Raw genomic sequence first — 25,086 nt, forward strand, 5'->3', positions numbered from 1 at the left:
CAGCTCCTGCTTTGGGGAAAAGTTCTAGATCAAATTTTCCTGAGCAATGTAGTTGGATCACCAAGTCTTTTGACCTGCAGTCTGTGTTCTGTGTAGCTAGCTACGCAGGGGTGTAAACACAGGGTGTGATTGGAATTTGTGAAATTTATAACCCCTGGCTAGCGCAAGCGGCATCAACAGCAAAGCAAAGTCTTGAAAGGACTGAATAATGTATGTATTGTATCACTATGTTTTGGACAGAAAATGGTCTTTGTACTTTGAGGACAGCAGGCAATATTCAAGGACTCAGTAAGCCGCGTAATGGACCACATACCTTCTGGCTGCAGAAAACTCTCCTGTTGCTGGCTAACTGTTGCCAGGTGTGTCTGCAAAGGTTCATAATTCTCTGAAGATATTTTAATCACGCTGCTTATGGGAATGCCAAGCTCAGTCATAATCGCTAATAGCTGAGGGTTGTTGAAGCCCACAACGATAATGTAGTGCTGGGCACCGTCATCTGGCTCATCATCTGTTCAAAATACCATAAAAGAAGAGCAGCCATCATTGTAAAAGAGAACAGGTTGCGCTCAGCCAGTTCAATTGTTCTATACATTATGCATGCATTTATCCTCCCTCTGGCTTGCCAGAAACAGTCCGGTTGGCTGGAATGCAGTCATGTAGGCTGGTTTTCATTATTGCCCTTCCAGGAAGAAGGCCGTGGTCGGTTTACAGAAGATTAAATCACTTTTGCAAATGAGACAGAGTCGTAATCGGAGGACAGACATACATAGGGCCTGTCGTCATGGAAAATGTGTGCTTGGGTTTTTGTTAAAAAAAAAAAAAGAAGGAAAAAGAAAAAGTTTAGGCTGTAAGTTTTCTTGGTTCTAATCTCTTTTGAGCAACATCTGGCTTTACTCCTGAATTACGAGTAGCTGCAGCTTTGTGGTATTTTATAAGTAGAGGTGTTTACAGGAGAGGGAAATACTGAATATGAGCATGCTCCCTACCAAAGCATTCTGTGTATTTATGTCAATCAGTGTGAATGCTATGTCTTATGCAGCAACTATGTATTTACTACATTCAATTTAAAAAATGTATATTGTGCACTTTCCTAAAATTTTTCTCATTTTGCCCTTCTGTCACTGTTTTGTTAGTGTTAAAACATGAGTTTATAGTAATTAATATGATAATATCTATCATTATATTAAATTTATATTATCATTATTAATATATGTAATTAATATGTTTATATTAACGTGAGATTATGCGGGGTGAAAATAATTTTCGGACTTTGATCAATACAAGATGGTATCTGAAAACATCACAATAGGCCATTAAGATCAATTTTACAACAGTGCAAGGATCGCACAAACTTTCAATCTCCAAGCAGTGATTTTTCTTCAATTACTAAAATAAATCTGTATTGATATTGCCTATGAAATCCATAATATAACCTCTCCTAAATCTAGCGAGTTGAGAGCAGAGATATATTAGGGGAGTCAAACAGGAAATGGACGTGACGGCTGCCATCTCATTTAAATATGACGCAAATGACAACAGTAGCTCCTTTTGGGTTCGTGGGAAGGTGGCAATGAATTACTCATGGCTGCCCAGGTCAAATCATTTTTATGTCAATAATCTAAAATGAAACAAAATTCTGGTGGCTCTGCCTAGGACAGACTGATAGTGGGAGAAGCTGAGGTCAGGAAGCTACGTGCTCTGCATGATTAACTGGTCAGGTTTTATCACCACTGTGTTTCACTCAGGGCAATAATCACTTTACACTGCCTTATGAGTATGTTCCCAGCAAGACAGTCAGCAACTTGGCGGCACAATCAGCTCATTATTTCATCTGTTACCTGCACTATGTAATGTGCCTATAGCAAGTCACATGGCTGAATAAATATTGGCTCAAAACATAAGTGAATTACAAATAGAAATATTTCTCTATTAGGGTGTCATGGGGGATATGTGATTCATGGTCTTGAAGAGAGTGAAAAGGCTGAGGAAGATTAAACATAGTTATTGGGATGATTTCCCAAGTGACTCTGTAGGTCATAAGGCAAGAGGTGAAAGGAACATCTTACTGACCAATGTAATGTTTGCAGTCGTCCTCCTCTCCCCTCCTTACTAACTGGGTGGTCTTCTTCACTGCTGAGTTTGCCTCAGGCGGATCCTTTCCCTTTCCTTTGGCAACCTTGGCACCTGGGGCCTTCTTCTCCTTGGGAGATTTTGCTTTCCCTTTATCCTTTTCAATCTTAAACCTGTCTTCGAGCACCTGGAAAGAGAGAAGACTTTTTCTGTAAATCATACAGTGTGCAAGCAATGGCTTTTATCCTGTCAGGTGAATGAATTCTTTATTTCATCCAATCACTTCTTTACTCATTTATTCATTCTACAAGCCAGGAGAGAGGAGATCCCCGGTGGAACCCAAGCTGTGAGAGGGCACATCTATACACGGGGACTGGAGAGGCGGATGCTAGGAAACTGTCACACAAACAGCTTTCTGGAAGGGAATTTATCCTAAAGGAGTCAAGCCTGGCCTAATAAACACCTCAGTTGGTGGTGGGCAGGGCGAGTGGTGGATTCTGAGTACACTGTGGTGGCAAGAACTTAGGTTTATCTAATAGCCTAACCCCAGGGGCCCCTATCTGCTACTACCAGAGACAGAGGAGCTGGAGTGATAAACAGTTTTTACTTAAGGTGAGCAGACTGTTCCGAATTATCTTGTTAAATCTGAGATGCTCCTGAGATGACAAGGAGGTGGCTGAAGACACACGTTCTCCTCTCAGAAGAGAGGTTTGGCTGGAGTTAGAAATTCAAGTATGGGTAACACAGAGATAGTAGTTAGCTGCATGGGAAAAGAAAAAAATCCCCTGGGGTAGGAGAGCTCAAGAAATATGAGAACTGAACCTGGAACCATGATGGAAACTCTAATACTTACAGATCGGATATAGGAGGAGATGCTGGCAAAGAGAAAAGTGTCAAAAAGGTATGAAAAAATATAGAGTGTGCAGCTAGAGACCTGGAGGACTGAAAGTATTTGTTGTTAGGGGTGACATTATGAGAGAAGTTATGGTGAAGTGTGGAAGAGTAAATAGGAAGTAACAGTAGGAGAACAATTTGTGTGGACCACCCCTCCGAGAAGTTTGGTGGTTAAGGGGAACCAGGGCTCTGAGACTGTTCAGTGGATGGGTGGGCAGAAGGGGAGTATGAGGTCAAGCTATCTATGTATGTGTGTGTGTATATGCATGTGTATACGTAAAGTAAGGAGGTGCTGTGTTTGCAGGCTGATGGAATGATCCAGGAGAGAGAGAGATACTGAAGACACTTGGGAGACTAAAGTCCTTGAGGAGGCAAGATAAGATCAAGAGAATGTGTCAATAACTGGACTTTGATAGGAAGAAAGGCAATTTCTCAGTTTAATAAGAGGAGCAAAGAGGGGATGGATGTTCAACATCTATTCACGACAAAAAAAACTTTTACCAAAGTGGGTATAGAGGGAACATATCTTGACATAATAAGAGCCATTTATGACAAACCCACAGCCAACATAATATTCAATGGTGAAAAGCTGAAAGCCTTCCCTCTAAAATCTGGAACAAGACAAGGATGCCCACTGACACCACTTCTATTCAACATGGTATTGGAAGTCCTAGCCACAGCAATCAAACAAGAAAAAGAAATAAGGTATCCAAATTGGAAGGGAAGGGGCAGAATTTTCACTATAGGCAGATGACATGATACTGTAAGACTCTACACAAAAATTACTAAAACTGATAAATTCAACAAGGTAGCAGGATACAAGATAAACTTAAAGAAATCAGTTGCATTTCTTTACACTAACAATGAAATATTGGAAAAGGAAAGTAAAAATATAATCTTTTCCAAAATCACATAAAAAAATACTTAGCAATAAACCTGACCAAGGATGTGAAAGATTGAGACATAGAAAACTATAAAACACTGATTAAGGAAATTAAAGATGACTTAAAGAAATGGAAAGCTATCCCATGCTCTTGAATTGGAAGAATTAGTATTCTAAAAATGGCCATACTACCCAAAGCAATCTACAGATTTAATGTGATCCCTCTCAAATTACCCAGGACATCTTTCACAGAACTAGAACAAATAATCCTAGAATTTATATGGAATTACAAAAGACCCAGAATTGCCAAAGCAATACTCAAGAAAAAAGAATGAAGCTGGAGGAATAACCCTCTCAGACCTCAGACAATACTACAAAGCCACAGTAATCAAAACAGTGTGATATTGGCATAAAAACAGACATGGATCAGTAGAACAGAATAGAGAGCCCAGAAATAAACCCACACACCTACAGTGAGTTAATCTTTGACAAAGGAAGCAAGAATATACACTGGAGAAAAGAGAGCCTCTGCAGCAAGTGATGTTGGGAAAGCTGGATAGCAGTATGTAAATCAATGAACTTAGAATACTCCCTCACACTATACACAAAAACAAACTCAAATGGCTTAAAGACTTAAACATAAGACAAGACACTATAAAACTCTTAGAAGAAAACATAGGCAAAGCATTCTCTGACATAAATCTTAGCAATGTTCTCCTAGGGCAGTCTACCCAGGCAATAGAAATAAAAGCAAAAATAAAAAATGGGACCTAATTAAACTTAAAAGCTTTTGCAAAGCAAAGGGAACTATAAAAAAAATGAAAAGACATTCCTATGGAATGGGAAAAAATATCTGCCGACTATGAGACTGACAAGGGCTTATTTTCCAGAATATACAAACAGCTATTACAATTTAATAACAAACAAACAACCCAATAAAAAAATAAACAAACATTTTTCCTGTGAAGACATGCAAATGGCCAATAGGCACATGAAAACATGCTCAATATCACTATCAGAGGAATGCAAATCAAAACCACAATGAGATATTACCTTATACCAGTCAGAATGGCCACCATTCAAAAAAAAAACTCCACAAATGATAAATGCCTGAGAGGGTGTGGAGAAAAGGCAACACTCCTACACTGCTGGTGGGAATGCAGTTTGGTGCATCCATTATGGAAAACAGTAGGGAGATGCCTTAAAAAACTAAAAATAGACTTACCATATGATCCAGCAATCCCACTCTTGAGCATATATCCAGAGGAAACTCTAATTCAAAAAGACACATGCACCCCAATGCTCATAGCAGCACTATTTACAATAGTCAAGACATGGAATCAACCTAAATGTCTATCGAGAGATGACTGGATAAAGAAGTTGTGGTATATTTATACAATGGAATACTAGTCAGCCATAAAAAAGAATAAAATAATGTCATTTGCAGTAACATGGATGGACCTAGAGATCATCATACTAAGTGAAGTAAGCCAGAAAGAGAAAGAAAAATACTATATGATATTACTTATATATGCAATCTTTAAAAAGGACACCAAGGAACTTATTAACAAACCAGAAACAGACTCACATAGAAAACAAACTTACAGTTACCAGGAGGGAAACAGCAGGGTGGAGGGATTAATTGGGAGTTTGGGATTTGCAGATACTAACTACTACGCATATAATAGATAAAGAACAAGTTCCTGCTGTACAGCACAGGGGACTATACTCAATACCTTGTAATAGCCTATAATGAAAAAGACTATGAAAAGGAATATATATATATATATATTTCTTCAGTGGGGAGGTAATTAGGTTGATTTATTTGGTTTTTCAATGGCGGTACTGGGGTTTGAACCCAGGACCTCTTGCATGCACGTGAGCTATACCCACCCCTATATATATATATATTCTGAATCACTATGCTGTACACCAGAAATTAACACAACATTGTAACATTGTAAACTGACTATACTTCAATTTAAAAAAAGAAGGGATGGGTGGCTGGATGCAAGTGCAAAAAAGAGAGAGGTCTTGATGGTGTTGAGGAAATCTCCATTTTTTCAAGTGAACGATGAGGCAAAGTTATCAACTCAGATTGGTCAGGTACGAGGTAGGAGGTTTGAATAGAGAAGATAACATCACAGAAAGTGAGGGAGCAAGCTCACTGAAGAAATAGGGTTGAACTCTCTGTCAGTGTTAAGCTTATTGGAAATTTTGAGATTGTTAATTTAAAAGGAAACCAGTGCCCTTGAATCCACTCAGCTAGGAGGCACTGGTAAGACTGGTGCAGGTGCTCTCAGGGCCACGCCTGGGATCATGGTGAGTCCACTAGAGTGGAAAACCCTGTGCAGCTCTCTGGCGAACAGCTAGTCTTGCCACAGAGAAGTCCCAACCTGGCCATCAAAATCCACCAGAAACCTCTACAACTATCATTTTACATAAAATCTCAGGGTAATCTCTAGAACTGAAAAGAAGAAACCATTTTAGATTAAATTATTCTCCAGTTCACCTTCCTTCATTTCATTCACCTTTACACAGTCATTCAGGTTCCATCATTTTGAAAAAAACTTCCTGCGGACAGTAGACATTTATGCTCTCATAAGACACACACGGTCCTCTAGCCCTGTGGGCCCTTGTAGGTGGGGCATGCACACCTGTGCAGTCACATAACTCTCATCCCTTGGGAGCCTCTGTAGCAAAGACTGGGGTTCTTTAAGGTGAGGGACTCCCTGAGCCTTTCCTCCTGCAAGGTTTCCTGAGATCCTAGAGAGAACAGCGCTGACAGCCAAGATTTCAAAATAAGAGGTAACTTAGCAGTGACTTAGTTATGTAGTGTGATATGTGCTTTCCAGACATCATCATCTTTAATTCACAAAGCGACCTGCAAAATGGGTAATTTTATTCCCACCGTATAAATTAAGACACTCAGTTTGCCCTCAGACCCATAGCTGTGGTAGAGACACAAGGAGTGTCAGTGACCCCCAAACCTTAAACTTGTTTTATTTCTATGGTTTTCTTGCTAGTCTCCGTGTTAGACGCCCTCACACCTCCTTTTCCACACCGGTCTGCGGTCCCTCTACTCTGTCGTTCCAGGGGCTGAAAAATGCCAGCTGGATGCCCTTCTGTTTCTCCAGAGAACTTCATCTTCCTCAGCTCCTCTTCCCCTAAGTACCCTCTTCTTTCCCTTTCTTTCTTTTTTTTTTGTCTTTGCATTCCCTTAGCAAAGCCAAACTTGGTATCCTAGAGACAAGCATCTATTAAACTAATTTCCATTAACACTGAAATTATCAATATTTATCTCCTTCCTTTCACCAAAGGATTTTTAAAATACTTATAAACCCTGATTTACTTCAAGTATCTTTTTAAATTATAAAAAATAATCATTATTGAAAAATTGGAAAATATAAAGAACTTACATAAACCACCATAATCCCACCATCCAGAGGAGTAAAGAAGCTATTAATGTATTCTTTCAAATTATGTTAATGCATAATTTTAATGTAATTATTATTGTTGCCTCTATACAACTTAGTGCTCTGCATTTTCCATTTAACAGTGATGTATCTTCAATTGGTAGAATTACAAGAACATTCCAGAGCAACTATATAGGTTCCTATTCTATGGTCTTTTGCTCAAACTTAAAGAACTCAGAGAGAACTCTTGCCAATTCAAGTCAAAAATTTAGGAGGCATGTATCCAAAAGGCCCCCTTTTCTGCCATGGTTGGGGAACACACGGTCCCCAGCATCTGAAGGGAGAGTCAAGTTCATTACAGAGTACATTTTCTTTAAAATGCAGTGTGTGCAAAAAGCATCTGGATACCGCCTCCTGTGAGAAAGCTTTGGATGGGCACAGAGGTTTCTTAACCAGTTAAGCTACGTAGCAGACGTGGCGCTCTTGTCTTAGGAACAAACAAAAAATTTATGTGTTTCACATACTCAGTAGAGTATCAAGTGATACCTACCCAGAATCCTTCATCTTGTTATTCTCTCTTTTTAAAGGGAAAAATACAAAATTCTCCTTCTCTGGAGCAGGGCAACCTAGTCATTTGACAGTTCAAAATATTTTAGATGGTATTTTACTTCTAAATTACTTAAAACTATATCTTTTTCTGTAGGGGGAGGTAGTTAGGTTAATTTATTTAATGGAGGCACTGGGGATTGAACCCAGGACCTCATGCATCCTAGGCATGCACTTTACCACTGAGCTATATCCTCCCCCCACCAAATTACTTTTTCATATCAACATTCAAATACCTCAACGGGTATTCATTCTGTTGTTCTTCACAATGAAAGGGAGGTAAATGGTAAAAGTCAGTGGAACTGATGGTAAATACTATACATCATCTTGCTTTTATGGTTAATAGTCCATCTATATATTTGTGCATAACTTTGTGTTTCATGTATGTTCTATCATAAGACTTCCACAATAATATTGTTAAGGATATAGATAAGAAAAGATGCTCATGGAGATTAAATGACTAAGTCACTCCATTATTATGTGGCTTTTGAGAAACAAGGTCTGTCTTCTGAGGGCTACTCAGTTCTCATTCAAGGTATCACTCCATCTCATAACAATCTATTCTGTTGGTCACAGATGTGAAAGGATAGTAGATGGACTGAAAGAAATGTATGGTGTCAAGTAAGTCTGAGGTATAGTAGATTAAACATAATTAAACAGATTTGTTTTCATGAAACTCCTCCATCTTTAATAAGTTCAAAGTTCATTTGAACCAGGGGGTCATTTATTATTTTTTTAATGGAGAATGGGGTCTTTCAAATGGTTGTAGAACCTATGGTGGAAACACAAGGTTGTGGGAACATTTTGGGGCTCAATTAATCCATTTCTATAAACCTATGCTAAGGAAATTAAAATATGAAGAAATTTATATGATAAAGTTGTTCATCATAACACTGTTTATTATGAAAAATACAGAAATAATGGAAATGTTCAATAATAAAGGAATTTTAAGAAAAGTATGGCAGTCAATAGACTATTACCCAGCCAATAATTATGATAGATGTGGATGCTGTGATACTGAGTAAAAATGATGGTATATTTGAATTGAGAAAAAATGAATTAAAAAAATTTTACAATGATTACAGCTATGTAAAGAAACAAATCGACAGAAAGAAAGGAAATATACCAAAATGTTAATATTGATTGTGACAGAGTTACGGCATTATAAACATTTTGTTTTTTCTTTTCTATATTTTCTGTTTATTCTTTGCCCTCCCTGCTCACCTGCCAAATAGAAAATATACTGCATGGGGTTGAGTTAGGAGCTTGCCTTTCTAGAGAGCTGCTGATGTGCAGAAAATGTAGGCCTATGAATGTACTGGGTTCACTTGGCCAAATGACACAATCTTTAGAACCCTGTAGAAAGTCCTGGGGTGCCACATTGCCACTTCAGGGTGAATTACTAGTCCACAGAATCAGAACGTGGCCATGTCTCTGTGTGGTAGTGGTGAGGGGATAGGTCTGATGTCTATCTGATGCCTGTCTCCTGCAGAATCCTACGTGATTTAGAGGTTTTAGCACCAATGCTATCCTATCTCAGCATCCAGAAGGGCTGAGGATGTTTGGAATAATTTCAGAAAGTCTAGTTTTAAAAGATTCCCCTAGAGACCAGCGCATTTCTGGGCAGGGCTTGGGACTGGATAAGAAGTCAGGATTCCCTTGGGAATTGGGAGTTGGTTGGCTAGTTCAGAGGCCTGTGTCTTTGGTGAGCTTTGTTTCTTTCCTTGACCAGTTCCCCCATGTAACCTCAGGATGTTGTTGTATGCAACGTAATTAGCAAGTTAGTAGATCCCATTTGGTCCCATGAGGGAACATCTCTGGGCAACTCTTCACTGACTGTGAGTCAAGAGCGCCATTTTGCATAATTATTGAGACACACTCACAAGGGGTATGTAAGTGGTTAAAAACATGGTTTTAGAGTCTGAAAGTCTTGGATTTAAATCCTAGCTCCACCTCTGAGTCGCTTTGGCCTTGGGAAAGTTACTCAACTTTTCACATCCTCAGTTTCCCCATTTGCAAATTGAGAAAAATATTCTGTATCTTGTAAAGTCATTTAAAGGATTAAGTGATAAACATACATAAAGAGCTTAGTATAGTGCCAAGCAGACAATAGTGCTGGCTAATTTATTATTATTATTATTATTATTATTATTATTATTATTATTATTATCTGCTGTAACTATAGAAATTTATATTTCAAAATACTACTCTATTTGAAATATGTGTGTTCCTTTACATTTTTCTTAAAGTCTGTAGAAAGGTTTCATTAATTAGTAGCATCCCAATTAGGCAAGCATTGCTCTGTTTTACAGGCAAGCCAGCCAGAGAGTGATTTATGACTGACTCTGAAATGCTGAATTTTGTAGCTCTTTAGATCCAACAGTTTTGTTGGTAGTATCCTCATTTCGATAATCCAGCCTCAAAGAATTCCATCCAGTTAGCGAAGCAAGTTATTCCTTTCCTGAAACCACACGGGTCCCTCTAAACTGAGTTTCTGCTCTTCCTCTGTTTGATTTCTTAAAATAGTTTCTGAAGATTTTAACCACAACTGAATCAAAACTAACCAGCCTGTAATTTCCTGGTATGTCCCTATGGCCTTTCTTTTAAAACAAAACACACATACAAAATGGCATTACATTGGCTGGTGTCCAGTGTTTCGGGGTTTCTACTGGAGTAAGCTGGAAAACGTCTGTGAAAGTTACCCTAATTTCTCTTCATTGGTCTTCTGGAGCAGGCTCTGGGTTGTTTGGGCTTCATCTTATCTTATCAAATGTAGGTGTTTTTAATTCTGAGTTGCTTTAAGAAAAGTTTACCACTACCATCTGTCCATATTCTTTACTGCACTTCTTCCGTCTCTTCAATTCTAGGACATTGGAAAATAGGCAACTTGTACTAAGTGTGTAAGCCAGAAAAAGAAAGAACTCTTCTGCTTTTCTATAAAAGATATGCTAAAAATATCCAAGAAAGTATGGGCTGGTTATTTGAATTCACAAATTAAAAGCACAGTTAGAATATATTTGGGTCTTTTCCTAAAACCTACGCAAATGTTCTGAACTCAACTCAGAAGCACAGAAGACTAGATTTAGTTTGGCTAAACAGCCAAAGGGTTAACTTTTTTTTTGGTATTACAGCCATTTTTAATTTGCTTGATGATTAAATGTTTTCTTTTAGCTGGATTTTCAATATATTTGGAATATTTTGATTCACAATGAAGTGTTTTGGTTTTTTAAAATGTTTCTAATTAATAGATAACATGAAAGTTGGAGTTAAAAAGGATTAAAAATGTGAATCATAAACTGTAGTCTTCAGATGACTAAATTAAAACAATGCAGAATAAATGTTGAGATAATTATGTGTGCAAGGAAAATTCATTTCTAAACAAAATACTCCCTTTTTCAGTTTATAATACAATCTAATTTGTGACTAATTGTATGAAAGAGTCATTTAGAAGTTCTGAACTGCTAAAATATATTTATAGAAATACAGTATATTTTCTTCATTATATGTGTATTTGGAAGTAATCAACAAGATGTTTACACATAGATAAAAGTTTTCATATATATTCAACATATTACTATTAGAGACAGGAATCTGTCTCCCAGAAACCTAGGAGCTAAAGGCTTCGAAACTATTCTTCTAAGAAATACCTTCCCTTGTATTATTTTTATAATATTAATTAGCCAGAACACTTTCTGCACGGACAAAGCAAATGCATGTTAAGCATAGCCCAGATTAAAGTGTTATAAATTATGAAAATTAGTGGAATCAAAATCATATTTTTACTGTATCTGGCTGGTACTGGAATGATATTATTTACCATTTGTTTTTTAAGAAAGGTTTTGATTGATTAAAACAGGATCAAATATATCGTATACGTTACATCTGTTTCACTGTGGAAAAGGGGCAGGGGCCTAATTATATTTGTTGTTTTTGTTCACACCTTCTCCCTGGTATTTTCTTTCCTAGTATTGCTATGGATATTTTTTAAGCATTCATTTAAAAAAACGCAATTCTAAAAATTCAGCATAGAAGATACGAAAGGTACTCTGGGTCTTAGAGATGTAAGCCATATGATTAATATCTGGGAGAAAAACATAGATTTCACGTTGATGTTGAAAAGCTGAAAAGATAGTCCCTCCTTGCAGGAATCTCAGAATCTTACCGGGGGTTCAGAAAAGAGAAAAATTGGGTAAAATCCTCCTTTTATTTTCTTCATTTTCTGATCCACAGTATGGTGTCAGTTTTACATACTTTATATTTATTTTGCTGTCTGCAAAACTCCCTGGCTGACAAGCATTAACCTCAATTGTTCCAACTGACCCGCTGGGCAGTGTTGTTGAAATGAACATAGATTATATCATCCCTCAGACAACACCCTTAGTTTTGCCTTTACCAGGAGTTTTTCCTGGAGAGTACTCCATTCCAATTAGTTTTCATCAATTTATTTAGCACTTACTCGTATGGTTGCAACTCAGAGATTTGGGGCTGGTATTTTGGGAAACCAATCTAATGAAGACATCAAATTGGATTATGTAATTGTTAGCTCTTAATTGCTCAAAGAGTTCTCTTATGCTTCTATTACTTTTTTATTCTTATAAACCTAAAATTCAACTCCAATTCCTTAAGACTCTTGAATTTTCAACACATAAATTAAGATTATTTGCATATCTTCAGAACCTCATAACTGTATTATTGTATCGTTCACATTTCAAAGAAATGCTGAGCAAAATAGTGCAGAAATATTTTTATACTGTTTCTAGCTTTAAAAATTTTCCTGATCTGCCAGGATATTCCATTTATTGCTACTTAACATTTGTTAACTGAAATCTGAAACCTACTCCTGTTACAATTACTGACCTAAAATAGGTGGCAAACAAGTAAACCGGCACTCAGCACGTTACATATATTTGTAGGCGCTGCGGAAAAGCACAAAGCAAACAGGAGGTGCAAGAATTTTTGCAGGACTCACAGTCTACTTTTTATAATTCAGATTCCCATGTGACATTGGAATTTTAAAAAGGCAAGAGAAGATGTTTCTATACTAGTTTCGAATTTTCCCATTTTTCTTCTGCCAAGTCTTAACGTCCCTGAGTATTTCTTAGGGTACAAATCTCCTACATGATGGAAAGAGCTTTAAATAGACAGAAAACTATGCCATCAACTGTGTTCATTATGAGTAGAATTTTTCTGGGGACAACATATATCACCCTAATAAGATGCTATATGGGGAATCTCTCTGAAAAACATAAAACCCTCTATTATAAATATAAGGGGGCATTATTATTTTTTCCTACAATTATGCTGTCAAGAGTTCAATTGAAATAGGAAACTTAGACTTGGGAGTCTTGCAAAGGGGAAGAAGGTATTATTGGAAAACGTTCTCTTTTCTCTTTCTTCTTCCACGAGTTGGTTTTTGCCTCTTCCGCTTAAGGGCATAAAGAAACAACTGACTTATAAATCCATTTCATACATATGTGTGCGCACACACATGTACATTCAGAAGCATTTGGCTTTCCAAAAATGATCCGGAAAATAAGAAAAACATCTCTTCTTTTGACTAAGGATAAATAGCAAATGAATTTGAAACTGGCCTCATTTCGCTAAAAGTGTTTTAAAGTATGTTTTTCAGATGAAAAAAAATGAATCTTTGGGAAGCACACAGATTGATTTCCATAGGCAAATTAAATGAAAAATCTACAAGTGAAGAAATAATCAGACATTTAACATGGGAGTGGGTGTGATGGATCACTGCTGAAATATTTAGATTATTAGGAAGGTGACGCTGACGGAGCTTATTATTTTAATAGGTACACCTACTGAATAGCGTATAAAGTATTTTAAATAGTTAGACCCTGACTTTGCGGGGTTTTTCACCTTTTATATTTACTTCTCCTGACTCTGTGTCTCTCCTTGGTTTTCTTCTTTGTTATTAGCATACAAACAGACAACCACAAAAACCACCTCAGCCACATGCCCTGGATATTGTCAGATTTCTGCATAAGGGAACTTATTTTTGATGGGCTTGTCTTTGAGAAAATGTTAATTCCTCCAACAGATCTTTAGATAGGCTTTTCCCTAAAAAGTTGAGGCAACAGTTAAATGTGCTAGGTAACACTTCGTGGCAGGCTTATAAAGAGAGGAAGTGCCCCCGAGAACCTGGCTACGGTTCACTCGCTAATTGCCGTCTTTAGAAAACCCACCATCGCCCGCCCAGTACCTTCTTCTCGTTTTCCCGTCGCTGCTGGTCCTTAAATTTAATCTGGAGAAGCTGAAATTTCAAGAGTTTCCCTATCAGTGGTAAGGTTAATTTCTCTCCGCTGTCCATAATTGCTTTTGCTGCCGTTAACACCTATGAAGAAACACAATTATTAGCAAAAGTGGCGTCTTACAATCTTTGGCACAGCCTGCCAGTGATGAAAAGATGAAATGGTATTTTGAGTTTTGTAATATTTGTCTTACTGCAAAGGTGCCTCATGGCTGGCCAAAAAAATTAGGGAAAAACGCCCCAATGCCGTAGAGAGAGGCATTTATCCTCTACTCTAAATGGATTGGGTTGTCTGAAAATGAACTTTTTCCAATAAGGCGGGGAGCGCTTCCCACAATGGTGCTAGACTCAGACTCCCAAATGAGGGTAGAGGAGAGACAGGCAGGGCTCCACGTTAGGATGACTGGTGGGTCAGTTTTATGCTACAGAAAGTCTGTGTTTGGCGTAGCCAATACTCCAAACTGTCAAACGCTGAATTATTAGGATGTTATAAATTAAAGAGGGTTTTATGATAATGGAAATGGCTATATTAGCAATCTTTTATTTCTTGGTGACCAAATTCCAATGAAAGATAAAAGGTGTTTGACACAGAGGCGCCATGTGAATGAGGCTCCCGCCCTACCCCCTTGCAATTTAATGTTAATCCTGTTGGTATGCGGCCTAATTGGGGTGAAATAAGGTTATTGAGTTTTCTTTGGGTGACGACAGCCACTAGGAACATACAGCTGTATTGTCCAGATGTGTGGCACTGACAGCCTGTTTTATAACTGTGCTTTTTACAGCTTGTTTCCCCTAAATTTCACACAACTCTCTAACATCTGGGCCCTTTTCCTTGGAGCCCTATAACCACTTTATTTACTGCAAAAAAAATAAAATCATGTAAAATATACCATAAAAAGTTGTTACGTGTTTCTTTTTATTCATGTTGTCTCCCTCATAAAGTTCACCTCAGCCGGAAGCACTGTCACAAAAGTAATCTAGTCAAAGCGTCTTTCGACTTTTGTTTTTAAGCAAGCATCAGACTTATTTATAACTGCGGGATGAATTAGGTGTTACTAAAATGTTCTGACGTGTTGCTTTTCTCCCCCCTTGGAGCAATTACTCCTCCGGGCACATATGGTGTCAATTTCAGAGCCTCCGTCTCAGACAATGACGGCGCACACCGCATCTCATCAGGCTGCATCTTGTCTGAGCTTCGTACCAGCTCTTGGTCAGGGCTTTCCTGACCGATCCGGTTCCTTATGACCGTTCCCTTTGCCAAGGGAAATAGCTGAAAGAAAGGGAGATGGCGATTTTGCTCCTAACTGCAGAAGGCCCTGTGGATTATCATATGCCAAAATGTAACCGGACCGCCGCGAGACCACATCGGGGTTTCCTGCAGTGCACTGCATGCAGAAGGGGAAATCCAGGGAAAGGATCCCTTAAGGATGCTGGGTCTAAAATCCAAAGTAACGCATCAAATGTCAGAAGGCTTTGCGTGTGTCTAAGCAAACACCCTCCATGAAACGGAGCTCTTTGTTTTTTACCGCGGTTCTCCTCCTGCTAACACGATTTAGGGAAGGGGACGTGATGGCTGTGATTTCTGGGAGCTGGAAAACATAAGGGTACACCTGCAGAACCTCACCATTTAATGCTGACCAGATTCAACAGAGGAGGGGATCCTAAGGGGATAGACAGTCACACATAAAATGAAAGCTGTCCAATCGGGTCCAGCCTCAAGGGTAGGTGTATTTGGTTTGAAGTAGCATTTTTCAGTACCAGCTAAACAGTGTGCCGACAGTCAGGTTTCTTTGTTACATCTGGTTCAAAATATACAACTCTGGGCTCTTTGAAAGCTCACAGCAGTCTAGTATGGGCGTTTCCCTGTGATACAAACATAGACAGCGTTGAAGAGAAGTCAGCACTAGCCTGGGTCTCTTCCTGATGGCCTGTGAGAACAGGATATTTACCTCTGCCCAGGGGGTGTGGGAAGCCTGCCTGGCGTCAGGGTGATGGATGGGGTGTCTCTGGAGATGCTTTCTAGCTCCTTGTCCCCAGGAGTCTACCCATGTTACCTCACTGTGTTAAAATGTACTCAAAGCACAACAAAATGTCCCAAGAGAAGGGTATTTCGCAGGCCATAAATGTTATTGGCCCATCTAAAACTGTCTGTTGAGAGTTGGGTTTTAAACAAAAATCTGGCACAACATCAGAATCTCAAGGATACCCTACTGTGAAATGGGGAGATTAGGAGATGCTGGGTACTCGTGTTCTCATGGACACAGAGTGAGAAAGAACTGTGGCCGGGAGAAGCAGCCCTGTGGAGGGCCCAGAGGAGGCTCCCTCCTCCCTGAACAGCCCCGGGCAGCCAGATAGGGTGGGTTCGATGGCGAGCCTTCTGGAGAGAGGCACAGCCGGGCACGTGCAACTGGGAGCAAGGGCAGAACCCGTCACGCGTGTCCTTCCCCAGGGATGCTCGGAGGAGACGGCTCCCACACAGGCCATTTTCTTTCTGTGCCTCCCCCCAAAGGGAATGATGGCACGACTCCCCGGGATAATCGATGAAAAGGAAAATCTCTACTGAATTAAAAGTCTCAGACTGAACATTTTTCTGGTATGTGGGTCATTCCCAGGAGAGACAGAAAAAGAAAGATGTTTATACATTAATTTCTACTGAAAATTCTTTCTTCCCACTTGCCATAGTTCACAGTTCCACCCAGTCTGCAGCCAGGAGGTGGTCTCAGATGAAAAACAAATCCTTAGAATCCTTGCTTGAAGGACAAGTCTTCAAGGGAAGGGGGAAAAAAAAAAACTGCAGAAGAGACAGAATTTAAGAGGAAGTGCAGCTTCTCACATAACATTCCAGAAAGGCTCCCCTTTCCCTGCCTTACTTGTATTAATTGAAATAATACTCAAACCTTCAACCTTCCAGCATTGCAAGGGTTACTTGTCCAGTATCTAGTTAATGTGCGTGCGTCTCTCCGTGTGTGTCTATGTCTGTGTGTGTGCTGCGGAGACAAGCCGACAAGGGTCACAGGTCTTGGGAGGATGAGGGGTACAAGAGAAGATAGGAGCAGTGAGCTGGCTGGGGTTGAGAAGTAATTACAAAACCCCAAGCTTCCAGAACCAGGCAGAAAAACAGCCCTAAGTGGGTTAAAACTGCGTATCCATCAAGCCAAAATACCAAATAATTGAGCCTGGCATGAGTCAGAAACTTAAAAAAAAATGAGTCTTACGGTCAAATGAGACTCGTTAAATGGAGAAAAACTGTTGCCAGGCGAGACCTGTATGTGTCTCCTGGACCTCCTCAGGCCAGGCCTTGGGGCTGCCAGGGCTGGGGGGAAGTCCAGGCCAAGCTCCCCGAGGGCTTCAGTCCTGGTGCGGAGGAAACACAGCTTCGGAGAGAGCAGCTGAGGCAGAAGACACATCTTTGTTTTACTGTGTGAAGATCTCATTTTGAGGCTGCATGCCCTTCGTCTGTTAGGAGGAAGTTTGTGATTCTGAGCACACTAAGAAATAAAACATTTCCCTCTTTATCACTGACCAGGCTCGAAGACTTCCGTCATATTTACTATCTAATGATCTGATCCAACAAAAATATACCAAAGGAGCCAAATTCTCCCCTTGCCTGGGGATCAGGCTCACCCACGGACACTAGTGCCCTCCCTTCCCCTCTCCTGTCCCTCCTCTCTGTGGATGCTCCCCACACTAGTGGTAAGCATGGCATCTGTCTGGACAAATACTTAGACCTGCTCCACAGACGCCTACGAAACCAAACAATGCATGTGTGCAAGTGCGTGTATATATATATAAATATGTATAAACATGCATGCATACGTATATGTGTATGCATGTGTACATATGATAAACAGATGCAGATAGATGATAGATAGATAGATTATAGGTGATAGACAGACAGATAGGACTTCCACGAGGTCTGCAGCTCTGCTGCCTGGTTTCCCTGGTGTGCTTTTAAGTAGATACATGGGAGCAGCTTGAATCATTGCTTAATTTGCTGCATGTTCAATCCAGGTGAGTTCTGAGGAAGGGTAACGATTATGGATCTGCATTTCTCTTGCCCGGAACAAGCCAGGGGAAGGAGGTGGTGGAGGAGAGGAAAAGGTGTGCTTGTGTAGGGTGGAGAAGGGAGGGGTGGTGGGAGAGGGATGGGGTGAGGGAAGACTTTCCTTCCAGGAGCTCCAGTCACCAGTTCTTCCCCCCACCACCCAAAATCTTTTGGGTTCAAGGCCCTCCTTGGGGGTCCATGGGATTTGTAGCTGTACAAACGCACAAGATATGGTTTCACCTTTACCCCATTATCCTTGGGTCAATGACTTAGGGTTGGGTTGGATATGTAAAGATCTCAGCAAATAGGAGCAGAATCCATAAACTTGACTCAGTCCAGATCAGCACAGGGCTGAGCAAACAGGTCTTTGACATGCAGATCTAATTCTGTTTGTTAGTTCGTTCGTTCATTCATTCATTCATTCATTCATTTGGCATCACATTCTTTTGGTTATCTCATTTCTTTAATGTATGACTGAGTGCAATGGTTCCTCATCATAGTAAAAAGTCTAAACAGTGTGCTGTTTTAGATCATTTAGTGCATTTTACATCAGAGGATGTAAAATGAAAAGAAAATGCTCCCCAATCTCCTCCACCATTCCATTAACCAGTCGTGGTGTAACCTTAAGTAATTTCATATATATATATACACACATACACACACACACACACACACATACATATATATATATATATCTCCTTTTATATTTTAATACAAATAGTCTCATACTTTCATAGTGTCAAGTGATTTGTGTTTTTACATCCAAAGTTATCTACCACGGCTTTCTGTGCTGACATGTATTGCTTATATATGTATTTTAAAATTATTTGCACAATCTTCTACTGTATGGGTGTTTGGTCATTTATTTAACCAGTTTCCTATTGATGGATATTGAGGTAATTTCAGTTCTTTTCTATTAAGTGCATGTGTATTTTAAGTATCTACCGACACTTCCAAATTGATATTTGAAAAGTTAGCAGCATTTTTGTTCCCACCGCCACTACATGAAAGGGTCTGTTTCTCCACTGCCTTCATTAACACTGTATATTCTCCAATTTTTCATTGTATCAATGCTGACATATCTTTCTGTGATCGTGGCAATGTTCTTTATCTGTCCTGTACAATAAAGTAGCCACCAGGCACTGGTGGTTACTGAGCACTTGAATATTTCTAGTGTGATGGAGGAACTGAATTTTACATTTTATTGATTAATTGATTAAAAGTCAAATTTAAATAGCCACATATAACTAGTGGTTACTGTTTTGGTCAGGGCGTGTCTGTGTGATAGTGAAAAGTGAAAAAATTAATATTTCATTTAAAATTACATTCATTAAAACAACAAGGATTTACTGTATAGCACAGGGAACTATATTCAATATCTTGTAATAAATGATAATGGAAAAAGAATCTGAAAAAGTATTTCTACATATAACTGAATCACTTTCCTGTACACCTGAAACTAATACAATATTGTAAATCAACTATAGCTTGAAAAAAATAAATAAAATTATGCTTATTTAATCATCCCATCACTTTGTCCCTTTGGTTTTTACTCCAAAACTGAAAGGAAAGATATCCTATTTGGCACCATCCTTGGCAAAGTTGACTAACGTAGGAAAAGCGTACATACATTTCAGTACATACATACTAATAATTATCTACTCAGATTTACGTAGCACTCAAGGTGAAAGGTAATGGAAATCTATGACTTCTAGGCAAAGGCATTTTTTTCTGGCCCCTCAAGAAATTTGTAGAGCTGAAGATAAACGGGGCTGATCTGAGGAAAAATTCAGAAAGATACAGAGTGACTTTTTGCTTTCTAAATCCCTCCTGTCACTAAAATAGAAAAGATTTAAACTGGTCACTCACTTTGAATGAATTTTACTCATACCAGGGAGTAAACTGTACTTAAAGATTTTATCCCTTAGTTATAGAATGAAAGGGACTGGCAACTGCTGATGCAATTCCAAGCAATAAGTAACAGGCGTGGCAACTGAGAATTTAGGGCAGAATAGGTATTCTTTCTCACCTGAAAGCTCGCAATGCCTAACTAAGGCTGGCTCTGAAGGTAAATACAGTTTCGCCTTTGTGGAGCTTGGAGGCTGGAGGGTGACAGCAGCCTTGCGGCCAGGGCTGGTTTCCTCTGCACCCCACGCTCAAGTTTCACTGCCTGGAGTTGCTCTTATACTCCAGGACTAGGTCATTCAGAGGAAGGGACCTGAAGGGAAAATGCAAATACCCTTTGGACCAGAGTCAGAGGAGAAGCATCTGAGAAGGTGAGTGGGTGGGTGGGTAGGGGAGAAAACCGGTGAGATCGTGGCTCTGTATTGTGAGAGAGGAATAAAGGCAGAGGAGACTGCTCTGGGGAATAAGACCTAGGACTTGGCTGTGTGTGATCGTGTCTGCGTGTGTGTGGTCATGTGGTGTCTGTGCGTGTGTACATGTGTCTGTGCACACATATGCCTGTGTGCATGCATGTGTGTGCATGCCTGCACAAGACTACGTGTGTTTATGTGCTGACTTTGGGGATGATTAAGATTATTAAAAGATACTCAGTTTGTAAAAACATTGTCAAAACTGGGATGGTAGATATTGAAGAGTTAATAAAAAGGGAAGAATGCTAACATCATTGGCACCTTAAACATAATACTGCTATTTACCACTTCTAGCTAGTTATCTTGTAGAACACAAATTATGTTTATTATTAAATACATGCCAGATTAAATATATATAATTCATTCATCAAAGTAAATGTGCCATCTTCAAAGTTTGTTGCTTGTACACTCTGCTTTTGTCTTATATACGCTGTATCTGCTTGTAATATGAAAAGTCAGAGGAACTAACCTCTGCCCCAGTGTATGTACGTGCATGTGTGTTTCACAAAATTTTCAATGTTTAGAGTGAAAGACTGCTTTAGGTGGGCCTGATTCTGCTTATTCGATACAAAGGATGGACAAGCACGTGATTTGCAAATGACTGAAAAGGGCCAATTATATGGAGATGCTTTTATATGAAGAGATACTTGTTGGGAATTTTAGCTCCTTTGGTACAAGGGATGATGAAGCGGCTGCTGAAGCCGTAATGACTGATGGGCAGTGCAATGCAGTGCACGGGCTGCGTCTGTATTCCAGTCTTCTCAAATACTCTTGGGTAGCCTGGGGCAAGTCACTCAATTCCTTTAAACTTCAGCTTTTTAAGCTGCAGCAGGGTTTCTCAACAGTGGTACTATCGGCATGTTGAGCCAGGGAATTCTTTGTTGCAGAAGGTTTCCCTGTGCACTGAAAGATGTCTAGCACGCCCCCAGCTACCTGCTGTGACAACCAAAGGTATTGCCAGACATTGCCAAATTTCCCTGGGGGACAAAACTGTCCCTGGTTGAGAACCACTGATGTACAGAAAGAGAATACGAACAGTGTTGATCTCACAAGACTCATTTGAGAATTGAACGAAATAACGTGTAAAAAGACTCAACATGGTGAGTGACAGACGCACAGGAAACCTTCATTAAAATTAGCTGTTACTCTTGTTGTGCTTCTATCCAGGGCAGGATTGGAATTGTAATTCTTGAAGACCTTTCGGCTCAAGTTAGGAGAAAGGGAAGAGGCACGAAGTGATGTGCATTTGGGCAGGCAGAAGGGGACCTTAATTTATTATCAGCTGGTGGTAACCTGGTTGCACCTTTCACTTACCCCTGTCTCTCCTCTGACAAGGACAGACAAAGATCTATTTTGGGAAAGCAGACATATAAAGAAAAGGTGTAAAACCCAATTCTGTTATGGTGCAGTGTATAATGGGAGGTGGCAGAGAAGGAGGAAGTTTGTTACTCTTCTAAAATGAGACGGAGGAACTATATAGGCGTCCTGCAACTCCTCAGCCTCCCTCCAGTCTCCTCCCCGCTTCATTCCTTCTGCACTTACTGAGTGCCAACTATATTGCAGTCATTGCATTACTCGAACCTTTACATGTCTAGTCTATCCAGTTCACATTCTTTAAGTAATGAATAATTTCCAATAAGGCATAATTGGAAAAACAGCTGGAAGGAAAAAGGCAGCAGTGAGAGCAGGCAACAGAGAGAGACAGAAAAAGAGGAGAGAAAAAGAATAGGCATGACGGAAACGTATTTTCTCACTTCCAGCAGGGGAAAAGAAAATAATCAAGCAATATTAAGCTGTCCATACATAAATTTAAAGGTGACGGAAGATCCAGGCTCCATATAGATCATCCTGTCTGTCTAAAGCAAATGGAACGTTATGAAAGCGCTCAGACCACAGCTTGGTGAGAAGTTCGTAATGATGATAAATATCTGTAGCAGGTGACTCCTGGATCATTTTCAGCTGTCCATAATTAAACTGGTATCCATCTCTCGACAATGTCAGGGCTGTAAAATAATTCCAGTCATTGGACCCCTTACATCTGTGCTGAAATGAAATAATATTTGGCAGTAACAAGGAGTCACTGAAACTAAATAAACAACCCCTTTCAAGACTACATAAAAGTCGGTAACATAATAACATTTGACAGGGATTAAGACCTCTTTGGGGCTGTGAGGAAGTTTCAGAAGCAGCAATAACAAATACATGGAAGGTAGAACAGATCTATTCTTTAACAGACATGTATAATTTGAAACGTGATGAATTTCCCAGAGGAGATGTGCATTTTGAACATCCACTATGCACATGTCAAAAAGCACAGGACTCTGTCTTAGAAATGTTGGCTGGTTTCTATGTCTTGAGTCTGTTTCTCTTTTGTAAATAAGTTCATTTGTGTCTTTGTTTCTAGATTCCTCGTATAAGTGATAACATTATGCTGTATAACAGAAATTGACACAACATTGTAAACTGACTATACTTCAATTAAAAAAAAACGTTTGTTGGGATTACTCTTCCAAGGAAGGAAAAAGCAAAGCTTCCCTTTTCTATTAAGGAGTGTTTGTTACATACCTGCAAAATATATAAGGCCCTTGAAGCTGAATGTGACAGTATACAGAAGGATGATATAGAAAGCTCAGGTGTGTATTAGCTTTAGGTGTGTGTTAAGAACACATGATTCTACTGTCATGGCAAATTTTTTTCTTTTTTTAGATCAAGCTCTTGATGCTCCTACCCCTCTGAAGTCATCATTCTTGGTTCTTTTGGCTTGTAGTGAGAACTACCCCTGAGCAACGCCATGACTTTTCTGCACCCTCCCGAAGGGATTTAACTCTCCTGTATTGGAATTATTTGTGGTCAGGGTTTGTACCCTCTAGGAGCTCGGAAGGGCGGGTCCTGATCTGACTCACCTTTCTGAATCCCTTCACAGAATCTGACGCATATGTCATTCAATAAATATAAAAACGGTGTCTTTGGAGTTCTTTCTTGTTTGACTCGAAGGTGAGTGTTTTCAGATGCCCACAGCTACCATTACAAAGCTCCAGGAGTCGACTGCACGTAGGAGTAGGTTCTCAGACTAACACATGAACGGTTCCAGAGCACCATGAGACACCAGACCAGGACTCTCTCCACACTTGCACTATATCCTAGCCCCTCCCCAGTCTCCATACCCAATCCTCATCTTAGCTGCAGGGCTATAGAGCTTTTTAGCCCAAGTTTTTATGTTTGAATACTCTTGATACTCTTTAACTAGTTTTGTCTCTTCCTGGTGCCTCCACTCCAAACAGCTGAGCTTCTTTCTCCCCGCCCTGAGACGGGGAGACCCCTCCGTCCTAACAGCTCTGAGAGGTGGTAGAATAAGCCACTTTGGCATAAGGATGATTTTGAACTAAAGGCACTTAAACAGCAAGATACAAAAAGGACATTCTAATCTCTTCTTAGTGAAAACTGGAGATAGAAACTTCCACGTGAAAGATGCCCTCCCCGCCCCAGAAGGAAATTAACATCAGCATCCCTGATGACAAGAAGCTGGGAGGAGAGAGCTCTCTGCAAACAGACTTTGCTAAAATCATTCTTACCTTCTTTTAGCCTCCCCACATAGTTCTGCTACTTTTTCACTCTGCCTCTCTCAGCTCAACCTGACATAAAGGCCCATACTTTTTGCCATTTCTTTGGGAGTGAGTTTTAATTTCCTTAAGAGGGCTGCCATGTCAGGTCAGGTAAAACACATGCAAACTTCTGTGCTTTTCTCCTGGTAATCTGTCCAATGCCAATTAAATTCTCAGGCCCAGCCTGAGAAGAACCCTGAGGGTAAAGGTTAAGAGGTACCTCCCTAAATATAGCTCTGTCTCTTGTCCCCTGGCCTGAACATTGTGTCTTAGAAACTTCCTCATTTCCTAGCCTTCTTCTCCTTAAATCCTAACCCAGTCTCCTAAGATCCTGCCTCAGTCTGAGCGCAGGGGCTGATACCCTGCCAGTCACTGATCAGCCTAGATATCAGAATATGGCTGGTCCCCCATCTCCCTGCGTCCCAACACTGGACCACTCAATGTGGTATTTGCCATTTAGTTAGGATTCCACTCACCCGTCACCTTTCTTCCTTCCTAGGAGAATCTGACCTTTTTTTTCAGGCACTGACCCCTCTCCCATTCAGCTCATGTGCTTCAGGGGAAATGCAGCTCCAGGGGTGGACCCTTTTGCACCAGAAATAATCCTAATCCCCCTGGTCCAGGACTGGTTCATGATGAGCACGTGACCTAGTTCAAGCCCGTGGGACGTGAGGAGTGGTTTCCTAGGGCTGCTGGACCCCTTGTCCTCAGTTCTGACGGAGCTGCAGGAAGAGGCTGCAGCCACCCCACGTCCGTCGGAAGAGGGAGCCACCCCACAGATGCAGCAAGTGGGGCTGGAGCCCGGGGGCTAAGCTGACCCTAAAACCTGCCTAGGCTTCTGGTGTCTACAAGCCAGTACCCTCCCTCTTTGTTTAACCTAGTTTTCACTCTTTTTTTCTTGTGAATTTAGAAGTCTGGTGATCAAGCTGG

At 40.0% G+C, this 25,086-nt stretch overlaps 1 protein-coding gene and 1 non-coding gene across 2 annotated transcripts in view; both read right to left on the bottom strand.

The window, feature by feature from the left end:
* The window catches only part of SPAG17 (sperm associated antigen 17), a 190,468-nt gene that overhangs the window by 118,852 nt on the left and 46,530 nt on the right, over positions 1–25,086 (bottom strand). Inside the window, exons 4-6 of the mRNA XM_031457908.2 lie at positions 14,087–14,218; positions 2,071–2,257; positions 314–508 (exon numbers count right to left, since the gene is read on the bottom strand). Of these exons, the coding sequence (XP_031313768.2) occupies positions 314–508; positions 2,071–2,257; positions 14,087–14,218 (514 nt within the window). The remainder of the gene's footprint in view (positions 1–313; positions 509–2,070; positions 2,258–14,086; positions 14,219–25,086) is intronic.
* On the bottom strand, positions 7,995–8,067 carry TRNAP-AGG (transfer RNA proline (anticodon AGG)). The gene has a single exon. It is a non-coding gene; the product is annotated as a tRNA-Pro (tRNA).

This window comes from Camelus dromedarius, chromosome 9 (genome assembly GCF_036321535.1).
Source record: "Camelus dromedarius isolate mCamDro1 chromosome 9, mCamDro1.pat, whole genome shotgun sequence".
NCBI classification, from domain to species: Eukaryota; Metazoa; Chordata; class Mammalia; order Artiodactyla; family Camelidae; genus Camelus; species Camelus dromedarius.